The sequence below is a fragment of the Tiliqua scincoides genome, chromosome 4, assembly GCF_035046505.1.
Source record: "Tiliqua scincoides isolate rTilSci1 chromosome 4, rTilSci1.hap2, whole genome shotgun sequence".
NCBI classification, from domain to species: Eukaryota; Metazoa; Chordata; class Lepidosauria; order Squamata; family Scincidae; genus Tiliqua; species Tiliqua scincoides.
The window spans coordinates 81,173,225-81,200,792 of NC_089824.1; the positions used below are offsets into that span (position 1 = coordinate 81,173,225).

At 42.5% G+C, this 27,568-nt stretch overlaps 1 protein-coding gene across 3 annotated transcripts; it reads left to right on the forward strand.

Annotated features, from left to right (window-relative positions):
- The first annotated feature begins 1,131 nt into the window (after positions 1–1,131).
- Positions 1,132–17,954, forward strand: RPP40 (ribonuclease P/MRP subunit p40). 3 transcript variants are annotated; one of them, XM_066624861.1, is made up of 8 exons: positions 1,132–1,277; positions 3,291–3,435; positions 8,094–8,162; positions 9,303–9,398; positions 10,896–11,021; positions 13,111–13,309; positions 14,410–14,544; positions 16,444–17,954. In XM_066624861.1, exons 1-8 carry the CDS (start codon positions 1,152–1,154, stop codon positions 16,637–16,639), a joined length of 1,092 nt encoding a protein of 363 aa, XP_066480958.1. In that variant the 5' UTR covers positions 1,132–1,151; the 3' UTR covers positions 16,640–17,954. The 3 variants fall into 3 exon arrangements, with proteins under 3 accessions (XP_066480958.1, XP_066480959.1, XP_066480960.1); XM_066624862.1 differs by having other exon boundaries at positions 3,291–3,371; XM_066624863.1 differs by lacking the exon at positions 3,291–3,435.
- The last annotated feature ends 9,614 nt before the right edge of the window (positions 17,955–27,568 follow it).

Sequence of the window (27,568 nt, forward strand, 5' to 3'; positions counted from 1 at the left end):
CATAGTCTTTCGAGACTGAAGGTTGCCAATACTATGTATGGAAACAATCAAGGTGATAGCCCTAATATTCATATTTCTTTCTCCCCCCCCCCCCAACCGTTCCTATGAGCTCAGCAACCTGACTTGCTGTAATCACCATGCTATGATTTCCAAAGAGTAGTTCGGACAAAGGTGTTACTTACCTTACTCAGAAGTAAGCCCACTGGGTTCAGTAAGACTGGGGGTGTAAACCTATCTTACTCACTGGAAACAATCACCCCTACCTATGGGCATTAGCTGGCATGCGCAGGATCCTATTTTCAAGCAGCTCTAGGAATGGGGATAGGATCCTACACACATCAGCTAGTGCCCATAGGTAGGGGTGATTGTTTACAATGAGTAAGATAGGTTTACACCCCCAGTCTTCCTGAACTCAATGGGCTTACTTTTGAGTAAGGTAAGTAACACCATTTTCAAATACTTCTAGGAATGGTGTTAGTTGTCTTACTCAGAAGTAAGCCCACTGGGTTCAGTAAGACTTCCTATCAGCAGGATAGGTGGGGTGCTTGTTTAGATCCCCAGTCTTACTGAACCCAATGGGCTTACTTCTGAGTAAGGCAGCTAACACCATTTTCAAATGCCCGTAGGAATGGGAATGGGAATGGTGTTAGTTACCTTACTCACTGGGTAATTAACTGGTTAACCAGTGGGTAACTAACTGGTTAACCAGTGGGTAAGGTACCTTTACCTTACTCACTGGGTAAGTGAGTGAGTAAGGTAAAGTAAGTACGGTACCTTTATCTTACTCACTGGGTAAGTAAGCCCACTGGGTTCAATGTGGGGTGCCAGCCTACCTCACTCACCTCTCCCAATTACACTACAGAGCAAACTTTCACCGCCTCCCTCTGTGCCTGCCGCAGACACAGCGCTGCTCCTAACCCCTCCTCGTCTCCCACATTCCGTCCCGCTGCCCAGCCCCGACCACGCCCCTTCAACCGTCATTCCTGCTCCCCGCCCCTGAGGGCGGTGCAGTCAGCGCATGAGAGCACCCTTCGCCGCTAGCGCGCCTGCGCGCGCCCGGTCCTCCCCCCACTTGGTGACACGCAAGCCCCGCCTCCCCCATTGGCCAGTCGCAGCTTCCTCGGAGGGTGGCGCGCGGTGGCCACGGGGACATGTTTGTGCCTCTGAGATGGCTCCGCGAGAGGCCGCGTCACCTGCTGGTGTGCGAGCGCAGCCACGTGCGGCACGAGCGCTCCCGCCACGCGGTGCGCGTGCGGGACCACGCGTTCAACTGCCGGGTGAGTACAAGAGGGCGCGTGGCTCCAGTGCCGCTTCTCACTCCGGGCAGGAACCCAGTCCCAGCCACACTTTCCCGGGAGGAAGCCCCATTGACTGTACTGGGATTGACTTCTGAGTAGACATGCACAGGCCTGGGCCCTGAGGCTGCAGTCCTGTCTTTTTCATGCCAAGGTCCCAATAAATAGTTAAAGTATAAGATTGGGGACCCACTGCTGATCCCACCCCACCCACTGGGACTCACCCCACCAACCTAGGACCCACTTCCAGATAGGTTTGGGGCAGAAAGAGGGAAAAGGGCTCTGAAAGTTTGCTGCAACTAAACAAAAAAGGCTTCGTGACCCCACTGGGGTCTTAACCCACAGGTCGAGGAACACTGCCCTGTTGCATCTTGTTCTACTTATCATGCGGGGGAAGGCAGCAGCAATTATGGCCAACGTCCGTACTATGAACCTTTGCACATTCTTTTTTCCAAATGTGTTAGGGATTGCCTGTCACCCTCACAAACCTCAGGAATGGTTCATGTATAAGAAGTCAGCAAAGGAACCACTGACCTTTAACGCCTATGAATTTTACATTTTGTTGGCAACCTTCAGTCTCGGAAGACTGTGGTGTCGCGCTCTGAATGGTGGTTCTGGCACAGTGTCTAGTGTGGCTGAAAAGGCCCATTCGGGAGTGACAATCCCTTCCACACTGGAAGCAAGTGTAGTATGTCCCTGGTCTGTCTCCCTGGCTATGAGCCTTCTTTCTTTGCCTCTTTGCCTCAGTCTGTTGGCCAAGTGTCTCTTCAAACTGGGAGAGGCCATGCTGCACAGCCTGCCTCCAAGCAGGACGCTCAGAGGCCAAGGTTTCCCATCTGTTGAGGTCCATTCCTAAGGCCTTCAGATCCCTCTTGCAGATATCCTTGTAGCGCAGCTGTGGTCTACCCTTAGGGCGCTTTCTCTGCACGAGTTCTCCATAGAGGAGATCCTTTGGGATCCGACCATAGCCCATTCTCACGACATGACCGAGCCAATGCAGGCGCCTCTGTTTCAGCAGTGTATACATGCTGGGGATTCCAGCTCATTCCAGGACTGTGTTGTTTGGAACTTTGTCCTGTCAGGTGATACCGAGGATGCGTCGGAGGCAGCATGTATGAATTTTACATATCGTACAGTCATAATGATAATGAGCACCTGTATGGTGTAGTTGGACTTAGTATGGGAAGCTTGAGTTCAGTTATCTGCTCAGTGATAAAACTCAGCAGGTGGCCCAAGTAACTATTAGTTTGCCTACTACACAGGATAGATACTGTATTTATTTGATTTTGAGCCAGAAGGATCCCTAAAGTAGTTTGCATAAAATAATACAGTATTAAAACCTTCTGTTTGCATCAAACAGTGGCATTGTTCTGGGGTAATATATCCTCAACTGCCCCACCAAAACCCCTTCCCTAGGTCATTTCAGATTACCTCACCCTTCATCACATTCCTGACTATCACAAGTCATTTGCGGAGGGGGGGGGGTGTCTGTTTCCTGACTGCATGCTCTTTACTCTCTTCTACCCAGCAGTGTAGGTCTTTTCGCTATATAAGGGCAGAGAGAAAATCACGTATAGCCGCTGTATCTCTAATGTTGTGAGATGGCAGTTGGCTCTTCTGTTTTCAGGAAAAGTGGGATTTCTCTCTGTGTCACTCTTGGGTTCCCAGAAGAAAGGTAGGATGCAAATTTCAATTTTAAAAAATACTTGGGCAAAAACTGGAATAATATCTTAACAGTTAAACTGAAAGTTAGCCATTGATGTTTAAGCCATTTCTGCCCAACTTTGCATGTATGCAACAAGAACCAAATGTGTATACCTGTGGGCTGGGCAAAAATGGGTTAAATACTGCTTTGCTATTTGGGTATTATTTCTTATGAAGTACCTTGCATTGCTTCATTTCAGTGTTCTCTGTGGAGGTACTATAAATTCTTTTGGTTAGTCTGCAGTTCCACTATGACATTAATGCACAATACCTATTTTGTACTTTGACTAGGTGTCCTTTTTAATCCCCGATTGTGGAATACCTCCCGAAGCACTAAAAAGTGCAGTTGCAGATGTTGGCGAGTACTACCTGGTAAAGAATTTATCCCTTCATGAGTTAGTTACACAGGAATTTATTAACACATTTGTAAAAAAAGGTAAGAAAACTGAAATAGGAGATTATAAGAGAAACTCTGGTCTTCATCATATAATAAAGATCATTTGTAATCACTTTAAAGAAAAAAGTTTTTAGGATCTTTGGCTCTTGGAACAATTGTGTAAGAGAAGAACACTAATACAGAATATTGGAGAGAAATAGAACATTTTCCCACTGCTTATTTTTACATTCTATTTGGACATGAAAATGCTGATAGCCCTACACAAATTATCAGAATGGTCAGGACCTGAGACACACCAACAAATGCTAACACTTAATGCAATTGTCAGCTTTGTGAATATTTCTTCAAACCATATTAGCGTTGATTGTTAAGAAGTTTGAACATAGACCTAGACAGTTCTGTTTCACACCAATGTAAATACTACTAAGTAGTAGTATGCTAATTGAACAGTCATAAGTGTATTTACTCAGAAGCAAGTCCCACTGTGCTAACTGGAACTTAATCTCAGGTAAGAGGGTATACAATTACAGCCTTTTAGCCACACTACATATCACATATAATGTGCATTTTGGTTCCTTAATTTCCTTTTTGACCCAGTCCAGGGTTTCTCTGACCAACCTTGTGCACTCCTGGTTCACTGGCTAGACAACCTTCCTCCCAGTGAGTCACAATATATATTCCTAATTTATTCTTGTGTGTTTTACTATCTCAAGGGTCTTAACACCATGATAGCAGGGCATAGTTGCCAGACAAATAAGCCAAACACTGAGTACAAGTTCTGGCACACATTCATCTTACTGGCCAAACACCCAACATGTCCTCAAGGGGAAACTGCCTTCCCATAGGTGCCGCCACCACCTCTTCTAACAGCCAGTTAGAGTGGTTAGCTGTCTGACCACCCCTTCTAACAGCCAGTTCTCCAACTAAGGGGAAGCTGAAGTCCTACAAGCTAGGACTCCCCAGCCCTTGCAAGCACTAAGCTCTCCCAAACTCCAGAGACCCAGACCTCAAGGCTCTGGTTCACTTCCCAGTAGTAGACTGAGGGCCCAATCTTATCCATTTTTCTAGAGCTGGTGCAGCTGTGCCAATGGGGCATGCACTGCATCCTGTGGTGGGGAGGCAGTCACAGATGCCTCTTTAAAGTAAGAGAACATTTGTTCCCTTAACTCAGGGCTGCATTACAGCTGCACCAGTGCTGGAAATTTGGATAGGATTGGGTTGTGAGTGGTCTAGGCCAGACCTAGATGAATCAGTTCCTTTGTACACAGACACAAACCTGTAATAAGATAATGGTTTATTAAAGAATAGGGTTACATTTACTTTGAAAGGCATGAAGGAGTTTGAGAGTATACATTATTTACACACACATGCAAGCACACACAATGCTAAAACAATAAAGCTAAGCTCCTAAACCAGTGGTTCCCAAACTTTTTCAACTGGCAGCTCCGTTGACCAACTGGACCACTGACCATAGCTCCCTATTAGGGCTATAATCCGATGCATTGTATAGAGCAGCAAGTTTTTTCACAAGGATTCCACAGCTCCCCAGGGAGCCACAGTTCAGGAACCAATGTCATAAGCTTACAGTACTTGTCCCTAACACTCACCTGAATCTTTCAAAATTCTATGCATAAGCAAAGGATAACTTTTTCTACCTGCCATCCGACCACTGATGCCATTAGCCAGCCATGATAGAATGGCAAAGAGTAGCTCACCCCTTCCCCCCCAACAGGGCTTATTTTATACCTTAAAATTAGTTCTTAGCAAACCAGAAATTCAGATCTCCTGAAGCTTCTGGAAAGTGATCTTATCACCAGAGGCTGCTGTTGACCCATCACTCACTCTGACCCACCCCAATTGGAGAATCACAACTAGCTCCTATTTTCTCAATTAGCAAGACCTTGAGGTCCAGCCTGTTTTCATGTCTCTCTCCCAGCCAAAGCAGGATATAAGATAAGGAACTTCTTCTCAGCCTATAAACAAGTGCTATTCCCATAGCTGCTACAAAATGGCTGTGGCATACAAGATGCAGTGAGACCTACCCAATTTTCCAGTGCTGGTACAGTTGTGCTAGTGGGGTGAGCACTGCATCCTGTGGTAGAGGGGCAGTAACGGGCCTTCTTAAGATATGGGAATATGTATTACCATTGAGCTGCATTGTGGTTACACAGAAGCTGGAAAGTTGGATAGGATTGGGCCCTAAGCCAGTTATTTTACCTTCGATCTTTTGAACAAAATAGAGCTTTGACCTGATAGAGTTGGAACGCCCCTATGCTCTCTCCTCTAGGAAGAACATCCAAATCCATAATTTCTAAAGCTGCACTGGTGTTCCTGGAGAGAGGACAAAACTCAGTTTTTCAGACACCTGAATGCTGATGTGAAGCAGCCCCTCCCCCTCACCTGCAGAGGCATTTGGAGTAGTTAGAACAAAGCATAGGACTATCTTCCACCTCATTATCTCTACTCCAAATGGATCTGAAGGCAAGGGGGGCTGCTTTACAGGGCACCTGAAAAAACTTAGCATTTTGCCCCTCACCCCGGAACGCCAGTGTACAACTGAAATTGTGCAGTGTGAAACTTGGAAAAAAATTCACTGAAAAACCACTGTGTTTCACATCTGAGTCACTCTTTGTCTCTTTGAAAATTGCAAGTTCTGAGGTCTTAAATATTTTGTCCACATTTATTGCTTGTAGTGTAAACAGCTGTGTGAACTCTGATCTTAAAAAAAATCAAAATTCTTTTCCACATGGAAGTGTCTCATTCTGAGTCAGGCTGTTGGTGCACGTAGTTTAGTATTGTTTAACTGACTGGCAGCCAGCGTTCCGTGGTTTCAGCCTCGATCTTTACTAAATAGCTGATAGCTGCCCAGGTTTGAAGCTGAGACCTTCATGCAAAACATACTTTAAAGGAATGTTCTCTTGTACAGGTGTGCACCCCTTAGTGACCTACTGGCTTACGCTAGGATCACATACGTGACTTGTGTGGTCACATGGTCATCTGTGCACAAGCACACACTTCCACCCTTTGAATACGAGGGGAGCTCAGCTCCCCTGGCCTCTGAATGGTTGTCTGAACCTCCCAGAGGCAGCATGCATCCGAGCGCTGCCTTTGCAAGGCTCAGACTGAAATCTGTTGCATAATTTCCAGGTTCAGATTGCATCAAGCACCGCTTGACAATGGAGATCGTGGTCCCAATCCCTGTCGTTAAGTGGTGCATGACTGTATTTAGGAGGGGAGAGCAATTATTCATCTTCACAAGGTGTCTTTTCTAGTGGCTGTTGCTAGTGTTTCTTTTGCAACTTTTTTTAGATTGTGAGCCCTCTGGGTACAGAGAACTATTTTAACAAATGAACAGGGAACCATTCACCTATGTAAATTGATTTGGAAACTACTGTTTATTGAAAAGTGGTATATAAATATTCTTAAGAATAATCTGTTTTGTTCAGGATAATTCAAATTATGCCTCAAGCGAAGCTGAGTTTTGTTGTACAGTTCAATCTTACGTACAGTTTAGCTTGCCTAAGCTCACTGAAATTCATGAGCTTTGTGGTGTTGGGCAGCCTCATCCTAAACTTTCTGATGCCCACTGGAGCAGCAACGCCAGAGCGGCTACCACCTTATCCAGAGGGCGCTGGGAAGCTGCCAGGAGTCTTCTCCGGGGAAGGAGACTTTTGTCCCCTTCCCCCCCGGAAAGCCCCAGCCCCCCTCACAAGTCCCCTACAAAGTCACAGCCCCCTACACGGGGCTTCACAAGTCTACACTGACTGTTTTGCCAGTGCAGAGTTGAGAGACTCAGAATCCAATCCTATGCATGTGTACTCAGAAGTAAGTCCCATTATAGTCAATGGGGTTTACTCCCAGGAAAGTTTGGGTAGGATTGCAACCTTAGGCTACAATCATATACACACTTTCCTGGGAGTAAGCCACATTGACTATAATAGGACTTACTTCTGAGTACACGTGCATAGGATTGGACTCTTAAGTGCTGGGCTTTTCAGCCCAACATGGAGTTCAGGATCCGGCAGAGTGGAGCAGAGCTCTGCAGTCCTACCCCCCTTCCATCCCACTCCCTTGCCCCGCCTTCGTTCCACCCTCCCCCTGCCCCCCAGAGGTCACACCACTGCTCAGTGGTTTCACTTACCCCCTGCGGCAGCAAATCTTCCTCCTGCCAGTTCTGGGCCTGGCGCAGGTCTGGCACCAGCACTCCCTATTCATCAGGTACCATAAGCGTGCTTTACGGCACCCAGTGCCACTCTTGGGCTCAGCACTGGGAGTGTTTAGGATTGGGCCCAAACTCTGCATTTGGCTGTAGCTTTAAATTACCATCAGTTACAGACAAAGTAATGTACAGAAATCAAGAAATTATACAGTTCTCTACATCTTGAGAGCTTACATTTTATACATCTAACATTTTATACCATATGAAAGTTCTCAGGATTTTAGATTGCATTGATTCATTGTGTTCTGGCTTCAAGAAACTTTCAAAAAATGGCATTGTGTCTTTGGGATGTAGGCTTCCATTGTGCTGTTATTAGAAGTACCAGTGGCATTCTTCTGCAGTTTTTATGCAGGAATAAAACTAGAAGGAGAGATTAACTCAGCTGGTGTTGATCGAGGTGCGGAATCAATTTAGAGTGAAGTAACAACTAATAAAATATTTATTAGGATCAGGAAATGTATTTGTCTTTCTGTTTCAGGTTCGTGTTATGCTCTTACTTATAATACCAGGATTGACCAAGACAATTCTGCTGCTCTGCTTCCAACAGGTATGAAATCATGTTGAAGACACGCCGATTTTTAACTGTTTAAATTTTATGCTTCAAGGACAGTGTTTCCCAAACGGTGGTATGTGACATAATTGTTGATGGGTACTGAAACTGACAAGAAAAATGTATTGTATGGAAAGTGAAACTGAGCCACACATAAGTGTTTACTCATGAGTAGGCAAACATGACTTGGCTCTTACCAAAGGCCAGGCAAAGGGGAACATAAGGACACCAGATTGGTCCCAATCCGATATACGCAGCATTCCAGAAGGCACCCCATAATAAAAAGGATAAAAACAGAGGTTTGAGCAGCTGGTAGAGTTAAACTTTTTTATAATCTCATAAAGCTAGGTGGGCCCCAACAGAGCAGCAGTTTTTAACCTTTTCCATCTCGTGTCACACTGACAAGGTGCTAAAATTGTCAAGGCACACCATCAGTTCCTTGACTATTGACAAGACATACTACACCGCTGGCCAGGGGCTCACATCTCCAGTGACCCTATTCATATATGACCCTTCCCCAAACTCCAGTGGCACACTTGCAGAGCATTTGCTGCAGGCCAGTGCGCCTTGGCACAGTGGTTGAAAATCCCTGCGATAGGGTGTCATTTTAAAAACTGATTCCTGGTATTTTTTGATAGTAATAATTTGTAACAAACTTTCTGTATGGTTTATTTTGTGGTTATACAGGTCCTGCCTCTTTATCTGCGAAATTAGGAACCCATGGTTTTAACTAACCACAGGTTCTAAACCGGCGATGGCTGGACCTGAAGTTCTGGACTTGACTGGAGGTGTTGTCAGGGTGCATTCAGGAGCCTTTCTGAGGCCCGCCATGCATGGGAAAAGGCTCAGAAAGGCCTCTGGAGTTGCTTAGAAATGGAAGTGCCTTTCTGACATCTCTGAATGCCTTTCTGAGGCCTGTAGAGGTCTCTGCCAGCTTCAAAACAACTCCAGATAGCAACCAGAGAATATCTTCGATTGTGCCTGGAGGTCCAATGGACTAGACCCATAGGTTTCAGTATCCTCAGGGAGGAACGGATCCCCCATGGATACTCAGGTATGACTGTGATAATTTTGTACATTACACTAGGCATTCAAAACTTTTAAAAGATAGTTATTCAACATCACTTTTGTTCATAGGCAAATTACTTATATCAGTGGACAAGGATACTTACGAAGAACTGGGACTACAAGGCCGTCCATCTCTGTATTCTGGCAAAAAGCCAATGAGATACAGTAAGTATTCTAATGAAAAGAATGTTTATAAATATCAATTTGTTGGGAGTTATTAAATCATATTTCATCTCTTTGTAGTGGCTTGAATTTCTTAAACATGTTGAGTTGGAAAGAATAGAGAACAGTCAAATCCATTTTCCTGTTCTAAGTCTAGACACCCTATCCAAAGCTTTTGGGATTTGGTGCTTGAGTGAGATTTTGAAATAAATATGTAAGCTTCTGCTAGTCTACAAATGCTCTGAACCAGAAAAGCGGATCCATGCATGGAAGCAGTCTTCTGTGAATGTAGCTGATGAAGATACATATGTGCACATAAATGTGAATGCACATTACTGTTACAATGCACATTGACCTGGTAGGATGCGTTTTTCCAATACAGACTGGAATATGCAAACCCCACGTTAGGTATCAATAATTGTGCAAACCTAGAGCAGAATTGAGGCAAATACTGGTTACACTTCATGTCTGAGGGTCACAGGGCCTTAAGATCTAAAGAGTCTTCCTCTGGGTTCTTTCATTAAAGAGGCATGATTATTATATACTAGGAGCAGGGCCTTCTCTGTGGCTCTGAAGTTCTGGAAGGCTTATCTGTAAAAATTTGGTAGGTGTAAAGTCAAAAATATCTTTATTCCACTGGGCATGGAACTCACTGTTTTGTAGTTCTAAACTTTCTTTTTAGTTGTATTAGATTTTCGTTCTTGTTTTAATTAGTATTTTAAATTGTTATAGCTTTATGTTGAAAGGTGATCTATAAGTATTGTAAATTTAAGATTTCCAATACCTTCGTGTTAGCACTTACAGGTCCAGCCTTGTTATACATGGATTTTTTATACATGGATTTAACTCAGCACAAATGGCCCCTGCAAATGAGAAGGAATGTGCTGATCCCTGGAGAAGGGGAAAAATGCACCCCTTTAAAATCACAGTTGCTTTTTACTGTTGCATAGAGACAGTCATACAAGTGATTACAGGTATAACCTAAGTGTCCACAGATTCTTCTATCTCAAAGCTGATGAGTAGGGCCCTTTAAATTAAAGGAAAACAGTCATTTAATAATGCCAGATTGGGCAGCCAGCTGATAATCCATCAGTCATTTTCACTGCAGGTGTCACTCCTCCCTTCCCCCCCAGCATGTGAAAGAAGGCTAAATGGCAGTGATTATCACCTTCATTCTTTCCCCCTTGCTGAGGCTCCTGGTGAAGGGAGAGGGATTGCGGCCTCCTAGTGTAGCCTAAGTTCCTGGAGAGAGACCGATTGACTCTGTGTGCATTACAAAGGTCAGCAAGGCTGTTTTTAAATCACCAGAGCAAAGAGACTTTGTTTTTTAAATTGATTTGCTATAGTGCGTTTTGTGCCATCCATGTGATGAGACTCAACCTGTATATCATAGTTTATCATTGTAAAACACTGTGTGTTTGCTTTAATGATTCAGGTAGCATAAGATTTATTAATACGTATTATGTTTACGTAAAATTATGTCCTTTTTCTATTTAATAGTTATTACTGTTGACTTGACTGACTCTGCCTTCAATCCTGATAGTAAAAAACATAAGAGAGTGATATGGGCCTTGAGAGAAAAAAAGCCACTAGAGTTTGATTTCTTACTGGCTTGGCACCACAAAGGTAATAATGGGCTGACAGTAAAAGAAAGCTGGAGGAGATGAAATTAGATATTGTTGTAGTCTAAACACCACATTTGCTGTTGCTAATTTGGCGTTTTCATGTTTGGCTTCAAGTGTCTATCTGTCTAATGCAAATGTAATATGGGTACAGTGATACATTTTTCAGAAAAGGTGTGCATTTAGCAAAACTTCAGAAGTCAGTCCATGACTGACTGGACTGACCTTTCCTAGGAAATTCTTAAGTGACTATCTTATGACTATTTGTATGTTTCTGTGTCTTTACAAAGTTACATTAAAACAGTGGTTCTCAAATTCTGGGTCAGGACCCACTAGGTGGGTCGTGAGCCAATTTCAGGTGGGTCACCATTCATTTCAATATTTTATTTTTAATATATTAGACTTGATACTCCCATGGTATGTGCCTGCATTTGGGGAAATGTTACAGATCTGTACTTTTAACATGCTACTATGTATATACTTTTAAGTTAGATAGTAAATGGGACTTACTCCTGGGTAATTGTTGGGAGGATTGCAGCCTAGGATTGTTAGAACTCTTCCTGCTTGATGATGTCACTTCCGGTCATGACACCACTTCTGGGAGAATCTCATTCTAAAAAGTTGGTCCCAGTGCTAAAAGTTTGAGAACCACTGCACTAGAACATTAGAATTTTATGGGAGATAGTGATATGTATTACAAGCAAAAAACACTGATTTGCTTTCAGTTTGAGGCTACTGGCCCAATTATGAAGTACAGACAGATTTATTTAAAAAATTAAATAATAAAGCATATGTAAGAACTTTTCAGAATGCATAACAGTATTCTAATTAGAGCTTGTATCAATATATTGATTTTACAAAATGTGCTGTTGATAATGTGATAAATGTTAAAGAGCATGTGGATGAGATGTGGAATGCATTTGGAATATAAGTTAATGCACTTCCTGATTTGCAATTTTAGCAGCTGTATGCTTGCATTTTTGTAGTAGAGCGCTCTAATTTTTCTTCTTTCATAGTGAGTATTTAGGAAACACTTCCCTTGCAGATGTCATCTGATGTCCCAGCTAAAGTTTCATTTTCCCATTTGAAACACCCAACGATGACTACATAAATTCATGCAAACAGAGCCCAATCCTGAGCTTGTCTCGCTGGCATCCTGCCAGTGCAGAGTTGTACCATAAGGCATGCCCATGACACTGTACTGGATCAGCCCTGATACCAGCCCATCGTCAGTCAGCACTAAGCCCAGTGCCAGCCACAGGCTGCCCGGAGCAAAGAAAAAGCTCCAGGCAGCAGTGAAGTTCTTTGGGGTGGGGGGAGGAATGGGGAGGGGGAAAGGAACCAGGGGGAGACCAGCGGAGCTATGCTTCACCAGTTTGAAAACTCCATGTTGGGCCTCCTGGCCTGATATGGAGTTGCTCAAGTCTGCACCAGCACAGAGCCCCATTGAAGGGCTTGGAACTTTTTCCAGGGAAAGGGGACAAAAGTCTCTTTCCTCCAAGAAGATCTCTAGTGGCTTCCTGGTGCCAGCTGGATGAAGCGTTGGCATTTTGGCACAGCTGCTCCAGCGGGTACTGGGAAACTCAGGATTGGGCTGTTAAGATTGTAGCCTATGCATTCGTTCCTGGGAGAAAGCCCCATTGAACACAGTTGAACTTACTTCTGGGTAGGCATGCATAGAATTATGCTGTTAGTGCAATCTTATACTTGCTATACATTGTCCCCTGTACTCCAACTCTAAGTTAATTGTTTATAAGATTGCAGCTCCACTGAAATCACTCTGCTGTTAATGGAGCCTGAGGGATACATTATTTCTAAAAAGCAAGGTGGAGAGGTGGTTGGAAATCACAAGACATGAAATAGAATGATAAACAGTTCGGAAGTAGATTTAACTTCTGTAAGTTTGTTTATATTTACTGCACTTTTATTCCTCTGAGAGGATTCAAAGCAGTTGGGTACTCAAATTTCATAACAAATATACTTCTGCATTTCTTAAAATTATTTAAAGAGCTAAAGTAGTTTGAAATTAAATGCTCCTTTTATTATGGTCACTTTTAAAAAATTTTTTGGTGGGGATAATGTTTGTTTTTAAGGATCAGAAGAATCAACATTGATGTCATACTTTTCCAAAAACCAAATACAGGCCCATCAGCCAAAAATAACATTCAGCACATTAAGAAATGTGCAGTGTCCCATACTGGAGTATAATAAACTGCAAGGAGAGCCAGAATCAGCATGCAGTGCACAAGAATTCTTTGAATGGCTAGGTGCCATTCTCAACCAAGTTGACTTGTAAGTATCTACATTCTGTGTAAGCACTTTAATAGAATTAGGTTGCTTTAAAAGTTACCTGAATTTTTCCTCTGTATATTACTATCTTGTACAGATCTCAAATAGCACAGTCCACTGTCATAGATCCCAGTAATTTCAGCAGGACTTGTGTAGAAATTTACAGTGGGTTGTGCCCCTAGAGCAACCATTTTCAACCACTGTGCTATGGCACATTGGTGTGCCTTGAGTGGTCCACAGGTGTGCCACAGGAATTTGGGAGAAGGTCATTTATTAGTAGCGCCAGTGGGGAATGTGAGCCCCCACTGGCAGTATGGTGTGCCTTGTCAGTTGTCAAAAACCTATTGGTGTGCCTTGTCAATTTTAGTGCCTTGTCAGTGTGCCAGGAAATGAAAAATTTTAAAATTGCTGCCTTAGAGGGGTGCATGATTACCACTTTACTAAATTAGATGTCTGTTACACAGAGTTTTAGAATAGAACATCTTATTCTATTCACTATAAGTATCATAGATACTGAAGTGTAAATCAATCTCACAGATAAGTCAAGGGCACTTGACAAAAATCATGGAATTTTCTATGACCCTTGGATAAATCAGGGGTAAAACTTAGGGGTATGTGACATTCTTTTGGCAAAAAGCCAAAAAGGAACCGTTTTATCTTCTTTTCCAAACAGGAAAGGAAATGTAGCTGCTTATAGGAGTTGTAGGCTTTGAGGAGTTAAGTGCTGCACTTTCCTAGCAGCAGCCCTCATACAGACTACAGTACCCATAACTGCCTTCATTTCCTGTTTGGAGAAGATGCTAAAATGGCTACTGTTGTTGGTTTGCTTTCTGTTGCTGCCTCAGAACAATTACTGTTAAGTAAAATTGCTCCTTCTCCCCTCCCTCCCATGTCCTGCTTCTCAGCCCAGTCCCACTCCCCACCTCACCCAGCAGCTGCTCTTAGAAGCTTTATTTACTGTACTGACCATTGAATAAGTCGACCCGTGTTTTCAGGACTAATTTTACTGTGTGAATTTTTCAACCTATTCACGAGTATATATGGTATATAAAAAATTTAATTGTCTTGTAAAGTGTCTTACTTGATATGTCCTCTCTTTGCAGAGACAACATATCCTCTAATTTCTTATCAACCTATTCATGCCCTCAACCAGGCACAGTGATTGAACAAACTTTGCTGTGTACAGTTACTGGTTTTATAGTTCCAGAGAAGATAATTCATTTATTGGAACAAATATGGTAAGCATTTAGTTGTATTCAAACTGTTAGATATGTTTTGCATAGTTGTTTCCTTGACCTAGTTAGCATTTTATAAAAATATTGGGAATTGTGCAGATTGTGTGATTATGCAAAACTAAAGCACACAAAATTATATCATTTGTTTAAACAATTTCATTCATCACCAATGCAGCCTTGCCAATGGCATGTGCACCATATCCTGCAGTGAAGGAGGGGGTGTCATGGAGGCCTCCGCAAGGTAATGGAATGTTTATTTCTTTACCTCAGGGCTGCATTGTGTATGCATCAGCACTGGAGAGTTAGAGAGAAGTGATCCCTCAATCATATACTATAATTGATACCAATGGGACTTCAAGATGCTTCATTTGGGCATGGTAGTTCTCAAAGTATTTAATGCCTCAGAAGTCCGGTGATTATTTTCAAATACAGTGGTGCCTTGCATAACGAAAATAATCCGTTCCCCTTACTAGGGTGGACGGAATCATAAACTGACATGAAGATCCTCCCCTTACTAGGGTGAAAGGGATCATAAACTGACATGAAGATCCCCCTTAAGACAAACCAAAGCAAAACAAAAAAAAATTCGTTTTGCGAAGCATAGGTCATAAAAATTCGTTGTGCGAGTTACCAAACTTCGCAAAACGCTTTCGTTCTTTGAGTTTTTCGCTGCGCGGGGCATTCGTTATGCGAGGTACCACTGTACTTTCCTTGGCCTGGATGCCAAGGCATTTCTTCCACTTTCACAAGGGAGAAGCATAGTTTTTGCCAATCTCTCCTTCCCTCTGCAGTCTGCTGCACCCACCAAAAGTACACTTATGAGGATTCTCTGACAGAAAATGATAAAAATCATACCTTCCCTATTGGACAAATGAAACTTCTGTTGTGATCAGAAATATCACTTTGGAAAACAACCTTGATCTTTTTCTCCATACCTTATGCCAGTGGTTCTCAAACTCTCTAAGAGAGTTTAAGCTGCAATAAGTCGTTGTGGGGGCAGGGGGAGGCAGTGACATGATCCCCAGGATCGCATCACTAAGGGGGGGCCGTAGGGACTGGCATTTACTTACCAGTCCCTGCAGCAGCCTCCCGGGGGTGTGGGGAGCCCTGCAAGGCCATCTTCAGTGAAAGCGGAGTGATCGCACCCTGCCTCCACAAAACCCTGCAGCCCCCTTAGCAATGCTGTCCTACGTATCATGTTGCTGCCTCCCCCCTGCCCCCGCCCCTTAAGGGGAAAGTAACTAGGGCTCTCTGGCTGGGACATTGCAATGCCCCAGTTTGAAAAAAACACTGCCTTATGCAGTTATTGTATTGGAATCTTTTAAAACCAAAGTTCTGCATTGGTAGTTTTGTAGTTGGAACATATGGAGCGTCAGCCACAACCTAGTAAATCAGAAAGATACTGCAATTTTTTGTGTGCGTTTCTTTGAAAATGGTGTGTGTGAGAGAGAGAGGTGGGGAGAGAGAAAATGAAGTCATTAAAATAACTACTGAAGTATAGTACAGATTCATTACAAATAAGGATTAGGCTCTTTGAGTATGAGTTTATAAGCCTGGACAACTTTTCATCACTACTATTCTGTTTTGTTTTTTAAAATAAATTGACTTGTGTTTGTTAGCTGGAGAACCTCTCTTTCATATGCAGCAAACAGTAGCCAAAATTCCAGATATTCTCCTTTTTCATATCTTTTCGTATAGTGAGAGTTAACTGTTAACTTCCATTGAAGATGGCTATTGCTTTAATGGGTCTTTTGCCACAATTGTATGTTCGTACACTTCCCAGGGGGATTCATTTCTTAGTAAATATACATAGGATCAGAGTCTTTGTTAAACAGTTGTGATATAACTTCTGTTACAAAACTTCATTTAACATTGATGAGGCTTCTCTGTCTCTCTCAACAGCTGCTATTTTGAAGAACCAAAGTTGGCTCACTGGATCTCTCTGATTGTGCATGGCTTTGCTGACAGCCCTGTTTCCTGGAGAGAAAGTGAACATGGTTTCCTAAAAGGAGGAGAGAATTTATACAGCTTTGTTATTTTTAGGAGCCTGGACTATTGGCTTCAAATGGCAGTTGGAGCGTATGATGACTGTCCTTAAGTAATGACCCTTGAAGGCATCCAAGGATGTTATATTGAATAGACATTCTTGTAAAATGGTAAACAAATTACCTGTAAAAGGTTGGTAACATTTATTACCTACCTGTCTTAAAATAGAAAGGGAGAAATGTCTTCCTTAACTTTTAAAACTGTTCTGAAAGGAGTACATGTCTACTGTATGTGTTTTTGAGCTTTTGGGTTTCGTCCTCAAATAAAATTATGGGGAAAAGTAGAAAACAAAGAGTATTACAAGATTGAAGTACTGACCATGTGCAACATGAAAAATATGAATACCAGTAGGACCTCTGAGTTAAGTTCTCTCCATCAAGAATCTGCAAATGCAATAAAAACAGCATCTTTCCTAAACCCAATAAGTTTAAAAAAAACAACCAAACACATGACAAAATTTAATAATTGTTTTCTTAGTACATAACCTACAGCCCAATCCTGAGCTGCCCAGAGTGCCCAGGCTTGGTGGCACCAAGAAGGGCTGCCGCCAGATCCTGCGCACCCTGGGCTACCGCGGGAGGAGCCTTGGGAGAAGGGAACTTTCTTCCCCTTCTCCTGGGTAAGGTAAGCAGCCCCACAATGGGGCCACTCATTTTACCATTGACCAAAAGGTTGGCGGTAAGGTAAAGGTGTTCGTGTAGGGTGCGGAGCCCTCCCTGAGCACCTTGGATCCTGCAGAGCGGAGCTCCCTGTTTGGAGAAGGTAAAATGGTCTTTTTTTTTTCTTTTTGGCTTTTTGCTGCTGCCTCAGAACAATTCCTGGTAAGCTGTTTTCAAAGAATTTCATACACCACTAAGTTTAACCCCCAACTTATCAGAGAGTCATAGAAAATTCCTTGATTTTTTTGCTTAAAAGCCGCACTCAGCTTATCTGTGAGATCAACTTAGAGGCGAGTGTCTGCTGTGCTTCTAATCACAGAAATGTTACTGTGGATACCACCTTTTATCTTAAAAGGAATTTTGAAATAACCAAGATGATATAGTGCATGCACTACCTTAGCATTTACATTGGGCTTCTTGCTAGAAAGAAAACCAAACTGATCATGTTTCCTTAAATATCTCCAGTGAATGGTCTTATAGCTGGACAAATGGAAGAAAGTTGAAATGTGTGTGTGGAGGTGGTGAAATCAGAGAATGAGGGAAGCTATTTTGAAATAAGCACCTAATAGATGAAATTGGACTTTCCCAAGGCTCTTTTTTGTTGCTGTTACTAAAACATTGCAACCTGAGCTATAGGTGTGAAGACACAATGGTTGCATGGATATCACTGTGTAAATAATTAGAGCTGTAAATAAAAGCTCACTTTGCCTACTGTTAGTTGTGTGTTACAGATTTTCATTTGGAAAATGAATAGTTTTATTTCTCTTAACACATTTTTTATGCTTTTTTTATCAGATGTGTTTGTTGTTTTGCATTATTTAAAGAGAAATTTCAGAGCCCAAGCCTACTCATGTTTACTCAGAAGTCCTATTATAGTCAATGGGGCTAACTCCCAGGTAGGCATGGATAGGATTGCAGCCCCAGAAGCAAAAGGCTAGACACGAAAATGCTGGTCCTGGCTACAGTTAAATGCTTGGGTTGGTAGTTTTTGGTGCTATCAAACAGTAATACAATGGGAACGCTTGCTGAGGCTTGATCTCATTCAGAGACACGTGTGCCATCTTCTGCATAAATCAGTGTCTGGGAAGGCTCTTATACAAAGGAAGTAGTGATGTCTACTTTCTTGGCTTGTCATCCAGAGCCATTGTCTACTGCTTTAGGTTAGCAAAACACTGTCATGATCCTGCCCCCTTTACTGTGCAAATCAATTCCTTTGCCACTGCCTGCTTATAAGAAGCAGAACTACATGCAATGGCAAGTGTGAGAAGTGACAGTTGTCGCTTGGGTGTGGGGTTTTCTCTGAATAATACCTTGCTATCTTTTAAGCAGGTGCTGGCTGTAGGTTGGATTACCAATTTAGTGGTATTCTGCATCCTGAAAATGAGAGACTGTGTTGGCTGGGAAGCAAGTGTGAATATTTGAGGTATATTATCTTACATGGTCTTAGACAACCCAGTGGGTTCAGCTTTATAACCCAAATAAGCAGAACAAGCTTCAGCATGATGGGTTGATCTTATTAAGACCAAAACAGCTGCAGTTGCTCTAAAGACTACTTTCCCCCTATTTACTACAGTCATTTGCTAGTGAAGTGAACTTAGCGGGGTGGGGGGTGTTTGTGTGGACTGGAGGATACAGGATAGCTAATGAAGCCCTGGAAAGAAATAAAAATCAGGACTAATAATGAGGGATTTTGGGTGGGGGTGATATTTTTTCCAAAATTTCTTCATTAAAATAGCAAATTGTGGTGCTATGTGTTTTTATCCACATTCTTATTCAAAATTGTACAAATAGTCGAAATGCTTATTGAGCTTTATTGCACTATGAACTCTTTCTCATTTTAGACTGTTGCCAAACATATATACATATATATTCATTGGTTTTCCAAGCTTCTCAAAAGTAGAGCACCGACAGACAAACACAATTTTTTTTTTTAATGACTATCCCCACTTTGCATAGTGGAATGGAATAAAATGTTCAAAAAAGCCACAGAAAGTGATCGGGTCTAAGGTGCAGTATAATACAGAAAAAATAAAAGGTTTATTTATTTAAGCTTGATTTATCAAGCTTCTCAAAAGTGCAGCACCACACAGACAAGCCCCAGAAAAGGCATTTACAGAGAATGGCTTGGGGCAGAGGGAAGATCCAGATCTGAGCACGCTCCCCTGATCACAGATCACATACAGATCAAAATTTCAAACTTCATCACCTCACCTCCAAATTACAGTACAGTGCTGGTACCCTAATTGGGCATCCTACTCACTCACATCTCTTCACCCCAGCAGCCACACACGCGCGTACCCTCTGGCAGATACTTTTACTCAGCCACTGCACCGTCAGAAATGCTTCAGGGTCACACTGCCTTAGTGAAAACTACTTGTGGTTTCCGCAAAAGTCAGCAAAAGTGGTGTTTCCATGAAATGAGTGGTTTTTTATGTTTTGATCTGAATATCGTTTTATAGTATGATTTGAGCCAAATTCTCATTATTTCAAGTTTTGTGTTGGTTAATGATAGAAACACCTGTACTAATAATCTAAAAATAAGTGCAAAATGAGGAAAAGAAAACTCCTCTAGTTCTCATTTTTCACTTACCCTTTTAGATTACTGTTCTAATCCTATACAGTCTCTGAAATTCCACTGGTTTGGTTAGAATTGTGGGATGTACTCTGTGCTTACTGTACAGTTCCCATCACAGTAAGACATTGTTGTTCATTTGGAGGAAACTGATAGTTGTTTGACACAACAGAACAAGATTCAGTGCAGTAGGCATAAGTTTTTCTTATTTAATTTATATGCTGCCTCTCTGTGGGAAAGTGTGGAAGACCTCATAAAACAAGGCTTAAAACAACTAATCAATAACAGAAGAATCAACAGTGAGAAGACTGACTTTGTTACACAAGCCCTAGCTGGAAAGCCAAAATAGAAGTGGATAAATGTCTTTGAGGAAGGCATTCCATGGCCTCAGGACTGCAATTAAGACCACCCTGTTTCTAGATTGCCACCTGCTGTACCTCAGATAGTAGGCATGCAGTCAAGAGGGCCTCTGTTGAGCAGAGTCCCTGAGCACAGTCATATGGGAAATGGTGTCCCTTAGGATAGCCTATGCTCAGACAATTGAGGATCTTGTAGTACTTTGAATTCAGCCTAGAAGCAAATTGGTAACCAGCATAGCTGGAATAACACTGTAATGATCTGATCAGAGCACCTGGCGCCAGGTAATAAGTTGCTTGCTGTTCTCTGAAGCAATAGCAGCTTCTGAACACTTCTTCAAGGCAGCTGTATGCATAGCTGTATTCATTGCAGTAATCTGAATTAACTAGGACATGAATTGCCACTCCCTTTTCAAAGGGGACACTCCTAAGGTATGCTTCCCATTTGCTGTAACAAGATAAACTCTGCTGACCTCTCATGAACAGGCTCTTGTTCAGTGCCCAAGATTCAAATTCATGGTATTGCCACAGCCCACGAAGAGGAGCAAAGGCCTTTTGTCAACCTCTATGCAAGGCTTGTGGAGCTCATTCCTGAGAGCAGTTGCGTGTGTCTATCGGAGGCCTTATTTAAATGTGACACTAGCTATATAAAATTAAAAAAAAATTACCTGTGCAGTGACTCTGATGGTTCACATCCCTTTGAAACCATTTCATTACACAGTACTATGTAATGCTTACACACCAGCAGGATGCACCCTGAGGCCACAGATCCCTGGCATGGTAATGTACATGCATTGGTATCAGTAAGCTGGATTAAATGTGACACTTGACTCTGTGGATCCCTAAGCAAATACGTTTGCTGTAATATGTTCAGTATCACATAGCAATTAAGCTGACTTTTGTGGCTGCATCAAACTTTGCTTTTCTGGTTGATGCTACAAAATAAGTCATACTAAAAATATTCAAGAAGGACGACAGCATGGACAGGTGGAGCTGAAACGCATTTCTGGCAGAGCTCCACGGAAGGCAGTGGAGCTGCACAGGATTGAAATTTGCTCCATTTTAATCTTCACAGCTGTTTACTGTCTCTCTTGAGACAAAAACTCACAAGAAAAATCACAACCCCGGAAGTCAAGAAAGATGCACATAAAATCCTAACAAAGTAATTCTGTTTATATCTTTTCTCCACCTTTATAGAGATTCAATCTAAATAATTTCACTGTGTATTTTAAAACTTTAATGATACAACACTGTAAGAGAAACTACACTAATGGGACAACACTACATACACACCAGAAGGACCCTTGTAAACGTGTTGAACTCGATTGACTTGGGTTGAAGAGATGTTCATCACAATTTATGTATTGTACATGTACTAGTTTTTTGACTTCATGTTTTTGGCAACATTAAATCAGAAATGAAAAAAAATACTAAGCAAAATTAAAACTAACGCAGATTGGCATTACCTACGATGGGCCCAATCCTATCCAATTTTCCTGTGCCAGTGCAGCTGTGCCAATAGGGCATACACTGCATCTTGTGGTGGGGAGGAAGTCACAGAGGCCTCCTCAAGGTATGGGAACATTTGTTCCCTCACGTCGGGTCTGCATTGCGGCTGCACCGGTGCTGGAAAGTTGGATAGGACTGGGCTCTGAATTAACAGTGAAGCTGGACTAAGTAATCAGATTAACTAATTCATTCTTAAAAATGGCCAAAAAGCATCCTCACAAGACCTGTTTTATACCTGTGAGAGACTTATTTAATAATGTTTAATTTGAAGAGCTATTCAGTGTTTAAACACAGGAAGGTGGATGCTCAAGGCATGCGGGTTGAAAAACATACTGAGGGATTTGAATTATGGATTTGATGCCTAACATCACACTTTTGAAAGCCTCGTCATGGTCTGATGTGCTCTGCTGTATTTAAACACAATGCCAACTGTGAGCTGAATCTGGCACCTGCTGTTGTAATTAGCTTTTCTGGAATGGTTCATAATGCTGCCTGGCCAAAGGCTGACGTCTCTCACTCTCGCTCCTTTTTTTCCTTCGTGGCAAGATCCAACAGTGTTCCTTTTGCAGTTTTCCAACCATTGATCCTTTTCTACCAACTGTCAGTAACACAAGACAATATTTTCAGATGACGAAACCCAATTTCAGTGTTTCAAAAAGAGCCAAGAAGGCTTTTTACAGGCAATGAGAGCTGACAAGAAGCAAAAAGGGGGAATATTAAATCAAGTTAAAGAGAAGCTTCTGAAAGCAAGACTGGAGCACTATCAACATATTGGCTACAACATGAGCCAGAGCTGGCTGGGGCCCACTCATCTGCATCCATATTTTTAGGATGAATTAAAGTTTGGAGGAAGGGAGATGCATTTTGAAAGGAGCAAGTTGGCTGCTATCATTCGTCGAGCCAAACGTTACAAGCTCATATTGCTTTTATTTTTAACTCTTAGGTCACTGGAAAGGCCATCCAGATTTTCCAATACAATGTGATAATAGAAAATCAATGTTGTCATCTGACAATTTTTAATGAAATGCAAAATCCCTCAAAAACTGCTGTAGAAACATAGAATTAACCACCATGCCAAGTTAATAGCTGAATACATACGACTGATAGTCTAATACATTCAGCAAGAGCCAGCTGACACCAATGCTCATTTAGATGCGGGTGTACATTTTGAGAATCTTCTGGTCCCCACTGGACTGGGACTCATCTGGTGCACATGTGGAGCACTGTCTCAGCAAGATCCAACTGTTACTTAGAACAAAGCTCAAGTGTTGGATCAAGTCCATTGCGGTTGATAGGACAGATCAGATGCATAGGGAAGCAGGGGATGAGAACAGGTACAGTTTCATGAAATGTGAGAAGGGGGAATGGGACCCCAGAACTCTTTTTCACTTTCATAAGCTTGAGATTGGATTGCTGCAGGCAAATTAGATGCAAGTCACTTGGATTTCCTCAACAACAATTTGGAAGCCCCTTTTCTCTGTAGTGGTAAGCAATCATTTGTATCCTCCAGCCATTCAATTATTTAGCCTTATTAACTCCTCTTCTCCCACTCCCTGCTACTGTACTGTACTTGACTGCTTGACTAGAGACTACAGATTACTGCTTCTCCCACACAGTACAATGCCTTTAAGACGACACCCTACAGCCCTTGTTCATCTGATTTTTCTAGGTCATGTACTTTTTTGTGGTTAGTCTAGCAGTCACTAGAAAATGGTGACAACTCTTCTCACTGGTTTGACCTGATGGATACATCAGCAAGTTGACCCAGGCTTCCTAGCAATCAGAGCAAAACATGTTGATCTGTTAAGAAGACCTCTACTGTTTTGACCATGCAGACACCCCAGTATCGAGTGCCTCTGTTGTGTCCCACCATGATCTTGCAAGATCAGTGAATGTTCTCAAGTATGCAGTTGCATGGCAGTGGCACTGAGAAATCAAACATCTCAGTAGTAACATCTCACTTAGAATCCTTTCTTCCCTTGGTTGTTTGCAAGAGTCAGAGCATCTTGCAAGACTTTAAAAATGTGGGCTAACGTTTGGAAAGGGTTATTTCAATTCACAATATTTTACTATATAGTATTGGCTATAAAGCCATGTTGTTACACACTATTCAGGGCAGAGTAAGATTTCATAGAAAGAAATAATGTCACTGCTGGGCACCTATCCAAAAGGCAAGGAAAGCCAAAATATATTAAAAGGCTGAAACTGAAGACAAGAACAGCCATGAATAATAGTAGGAATCCCACTCTGTGCCAAGACCATGAATATGAGCCTTTATTGGACCTTTGTTTTTTCAGCTAAAGCAAAAATGTACAATGACCTTAGCACAGGAGGTCACAAACTCAGTAACCATAAGCCCCAAGTCAGAGGCTGTCTTTCCTATTGAACGGACGGTTGCCAATATCAGCACTGATCAGCTGGAAGAGGAAGGGGCTGCCTTGCACTTCAGAAGGGTTTTGTGGTGTCCCTGCCAACTTGGGGTCATCCCAGAGGGCAGGTCTACATCTTATAGCAAGTGGCTGGTCTGTTGGAAGAGTGTACAAGACCTGTACAGTAACAGTGGGTGTGGGTGTGTATGGACTCATCCCCATCACTAAGGGGGCTGTTACCTATTTATTTCCTAGTGTAAAGGCTTGTGGCTTGCTCTCCTACTTCAGTTAGACTTCTGATTAGCTTCTTTTCCTGTCTTCTATCTCTCTGCCTAAGCAGCCATGATCAGTTGCTTCTCTTACTCTAATTTTGCAGTATGAAAACACTTGGTATAACCCAGCTCTGCTGTGAATGAGGGTGCTTTCCACAGCTCTGCTGACAATGACATCCAACTGACAGATAACATTCACACCAGGCAAAAAGGGGTCACCAGGGATAGACATACTGCTGCACAAGGTGTTTATTCAAAGGTGTTTTTTTTCCTCCTCTTTCCCCATCAACTTCTCCATGATTCTCTCTCATCTTGATCTCCCATTCCTCCTTCTGCCAACTTTGCTTCCAGCTCACACTTTTCCAGGCCTTTCTCCAGGCCTTTTCTCTTGCCTGACACCTTTCTCTTCATGTCTCCCTCCTTTTGTCCCTCCTGCCCTTGCTCTGGCTCCAGCTGCCTGTGATTCCCAGCAGTTCTTGGCCTTTCAACATCTCCCTCCCTGCTGGCACCACGATGACGTAATTGTTCTACTACTTGTTGGCTCACAGAGCTCCACTCACCACGGCTCATATGGGGTACCACAGCCCACAATGCTGTGTGTGTGAAAGTATCTCTTGGCAACTGTGATCTTGTGTTAAAGTTGTGGCATGCAACCACCAAGAAGCTCCAAACATTGAAAGATGGAGGTATGTACAGATAAGCTGGCTGGCTAGGAGAACAGAATGTTCAGAAATTATAAATGCAATGACCCAGTTGCATCAGTGTATAAAGGCATCTGCTATGCACATGCAGCGGTACATATTTCAATATAGCGAACTCCTAAGTAACAGAGGACCATTGTGCTTTTCGTTAGCAACTGTATAAAACAGCATAAACGTTAATGCAAAATTATACTGCTGACAATGCAAAATACTGCTGACAAATGGGGGGTGGCTGTTTCCTTCATGCCATGCTTGATGACTTCTCAGAAGCCTTGAATTACTCACTGTTGCAAAAAGACAGCTGGTGTCAAGAGACCTTGGCTGAATCTGACAAGATTCTTCTTATGAACCAATTAAGTCAGAGGCCTTCAGCTTACCAAGAAACCCACCTCAAATCCCAGCCTGCAAGTTTGGGCCACCATCAAGAGCCTAGTGGGTGAGAGTGAGTGGCCATGATTCTTTTCTGCCCAGTGGTGGCCAATCAGTATGTGCTGCTACTATGTCATTCTGCCTCTTTTCCATTCAGGCCAATTGGAAGGAGGGGCAAAGAGTGGCATGGCAACTGCATGCAGTTTTGAAAGGGAAAGAAGGCAATGTAGGGCAGACAGAGTGTCAGGGAAACTAGGAGAATGAGTGGGATACTAAGGGAGCCCATTGGAAACTGGGAGGCTTAGCCAAAGTAACCCCTTCAAAGTCAAAATCTCCAGAGGGATTTAGGAATAATCTAGAAATCATAGCCATGGCTGTATAAAACAGTATTTGCCAAACTAAGGTCAACAGGTGCACCAAAAAACCCACCCCTGTTGTGAACAGAGCTTACTGTTCTGCAGGGCAGCCTCATCTTTGTCTCTGATCTCCCCAGAACCTTGCACAAGGCAGCCACTTCTGCTGCCCATCAGGCATTGCGCCTGGATTTCCGGGCAAATACGGCTGGCTGGCACAAGGTTCTGGGGAGATTAGAGAGGAAGATATGAGGCTGCCCCTCGAAACTGTAGGATCTGTTCATGATGGGGAAAGGTTGTTCGGTGCTCAGTGGTCCCGCAGTTTGGTGTCTGCTGGTTTAAACCATTCATGTTTGAGTTGCAAAACAAAATGACAGTAGCAGCACCACCGCAATCCACTCAAGACTGGATTGCAACTCACTTCTGGGTCTTGATCTACTTGTTGAAGATCTCTGCTTTAAGAACCTTCACTTTAGATCAGCCATCAAACCACACTTCCTAAAAAAAATTATGAATTGAAAAACCTAAAGGGGAAAGAAGATTTTTCAGAAATAAATTCAAAATCTTTGGAACAATATTATCTATTTCCAAAAGTAACTATCCATTTCTGTTATCTTCAGATGCTTCCTAGCTACCAAACTGAAAAAAAATTATAATATGCTTGTCAATTGAGTTGACACAGTGGTTCCTGCTGCCCTGGGCTTCAAGCCAGGCAAGGCTTAAAACTGGCAATTACTGCTGTCAGGGGAATATAGAAATAGTTCTTCATTTTCTATTCCTTCAAGCAACCCTCTATTTTGCCCTCAAAGTTCTGGCAAACCTTCCCTATGTCAACAAGATATTGTGAGGCTATGTGACGTTGCTATCTTGTAGTAATAGTACCCTGACCCCAAACATATTTATTTGGAAGCAATGGAGGTTGCACATAAAAAGTCAAATGTGCTTCAGAAATGTACTCCAATGCCCCTCAGGAACAAATTTCTCACCATACAGGACTCATGTGCCCTGATCCACAAGCACAAACCATGGTCAGGTTGCACTGAGCAAACAATCAAAACTGCCAATTATCAGATCCTGAAGAGGACCAACTACTATGAATCAGTCATGGAGTTGGTCCTATCAGTGAGGAGAGGGTGCAAGTGGTGGGAGAGAGGTCAAACTTGTTCTTACAGTTTTGATTTCTTGAAAAATTAATAAGTGATAGTGCTTTTCATATTAGCACTCCAAATAAAAGTCAAAGAAGGCCCAAGGGGAAGCAGAAGTGGCTGATTTTGTTTTTGACACCTTGTCCTGGCTTCAAGAAATCTTATAGATTTGGCTACTGAGAAACTTTAAATGATGCCAGACACAAGAACACTTCCTGAACTTGCAAAAGAGAAAAATCCTCACCCCAAATCAGGAAGTGTGATCTGCATACAGATGCCTGTTCAAGAAACAACAGATGCCTGTTCAAGAAAGTACTATTGGGGTGTAGTTAAGGATCTAGAAATAGCCCAGAGGCAGCACCTGGGTTGCATTAGTGGTGATGATTGCTGATCACCAGCTGGGGAGGAGACAGACCCCAAATATTCTTCCTTCTCACCCTACACAAGTGATGATATCAGTTCCCTTATTAGCCCATATACACAAGTAGATCTTCATGCCCTGGTGCCACCAGAAAAAGGGGGGGGAGGGAAGAGGCAAAACACACTTCAGGAGAGGCCAAACTTGATAATGTAAGTTAGATTTCTGGGGAAAAAAATCATACCATGTTTCTCATTAATGCTTACATTCTAAACATAAATGGAAGAAAGTCCATAGGGAGCTGCTCATTAAAGATAC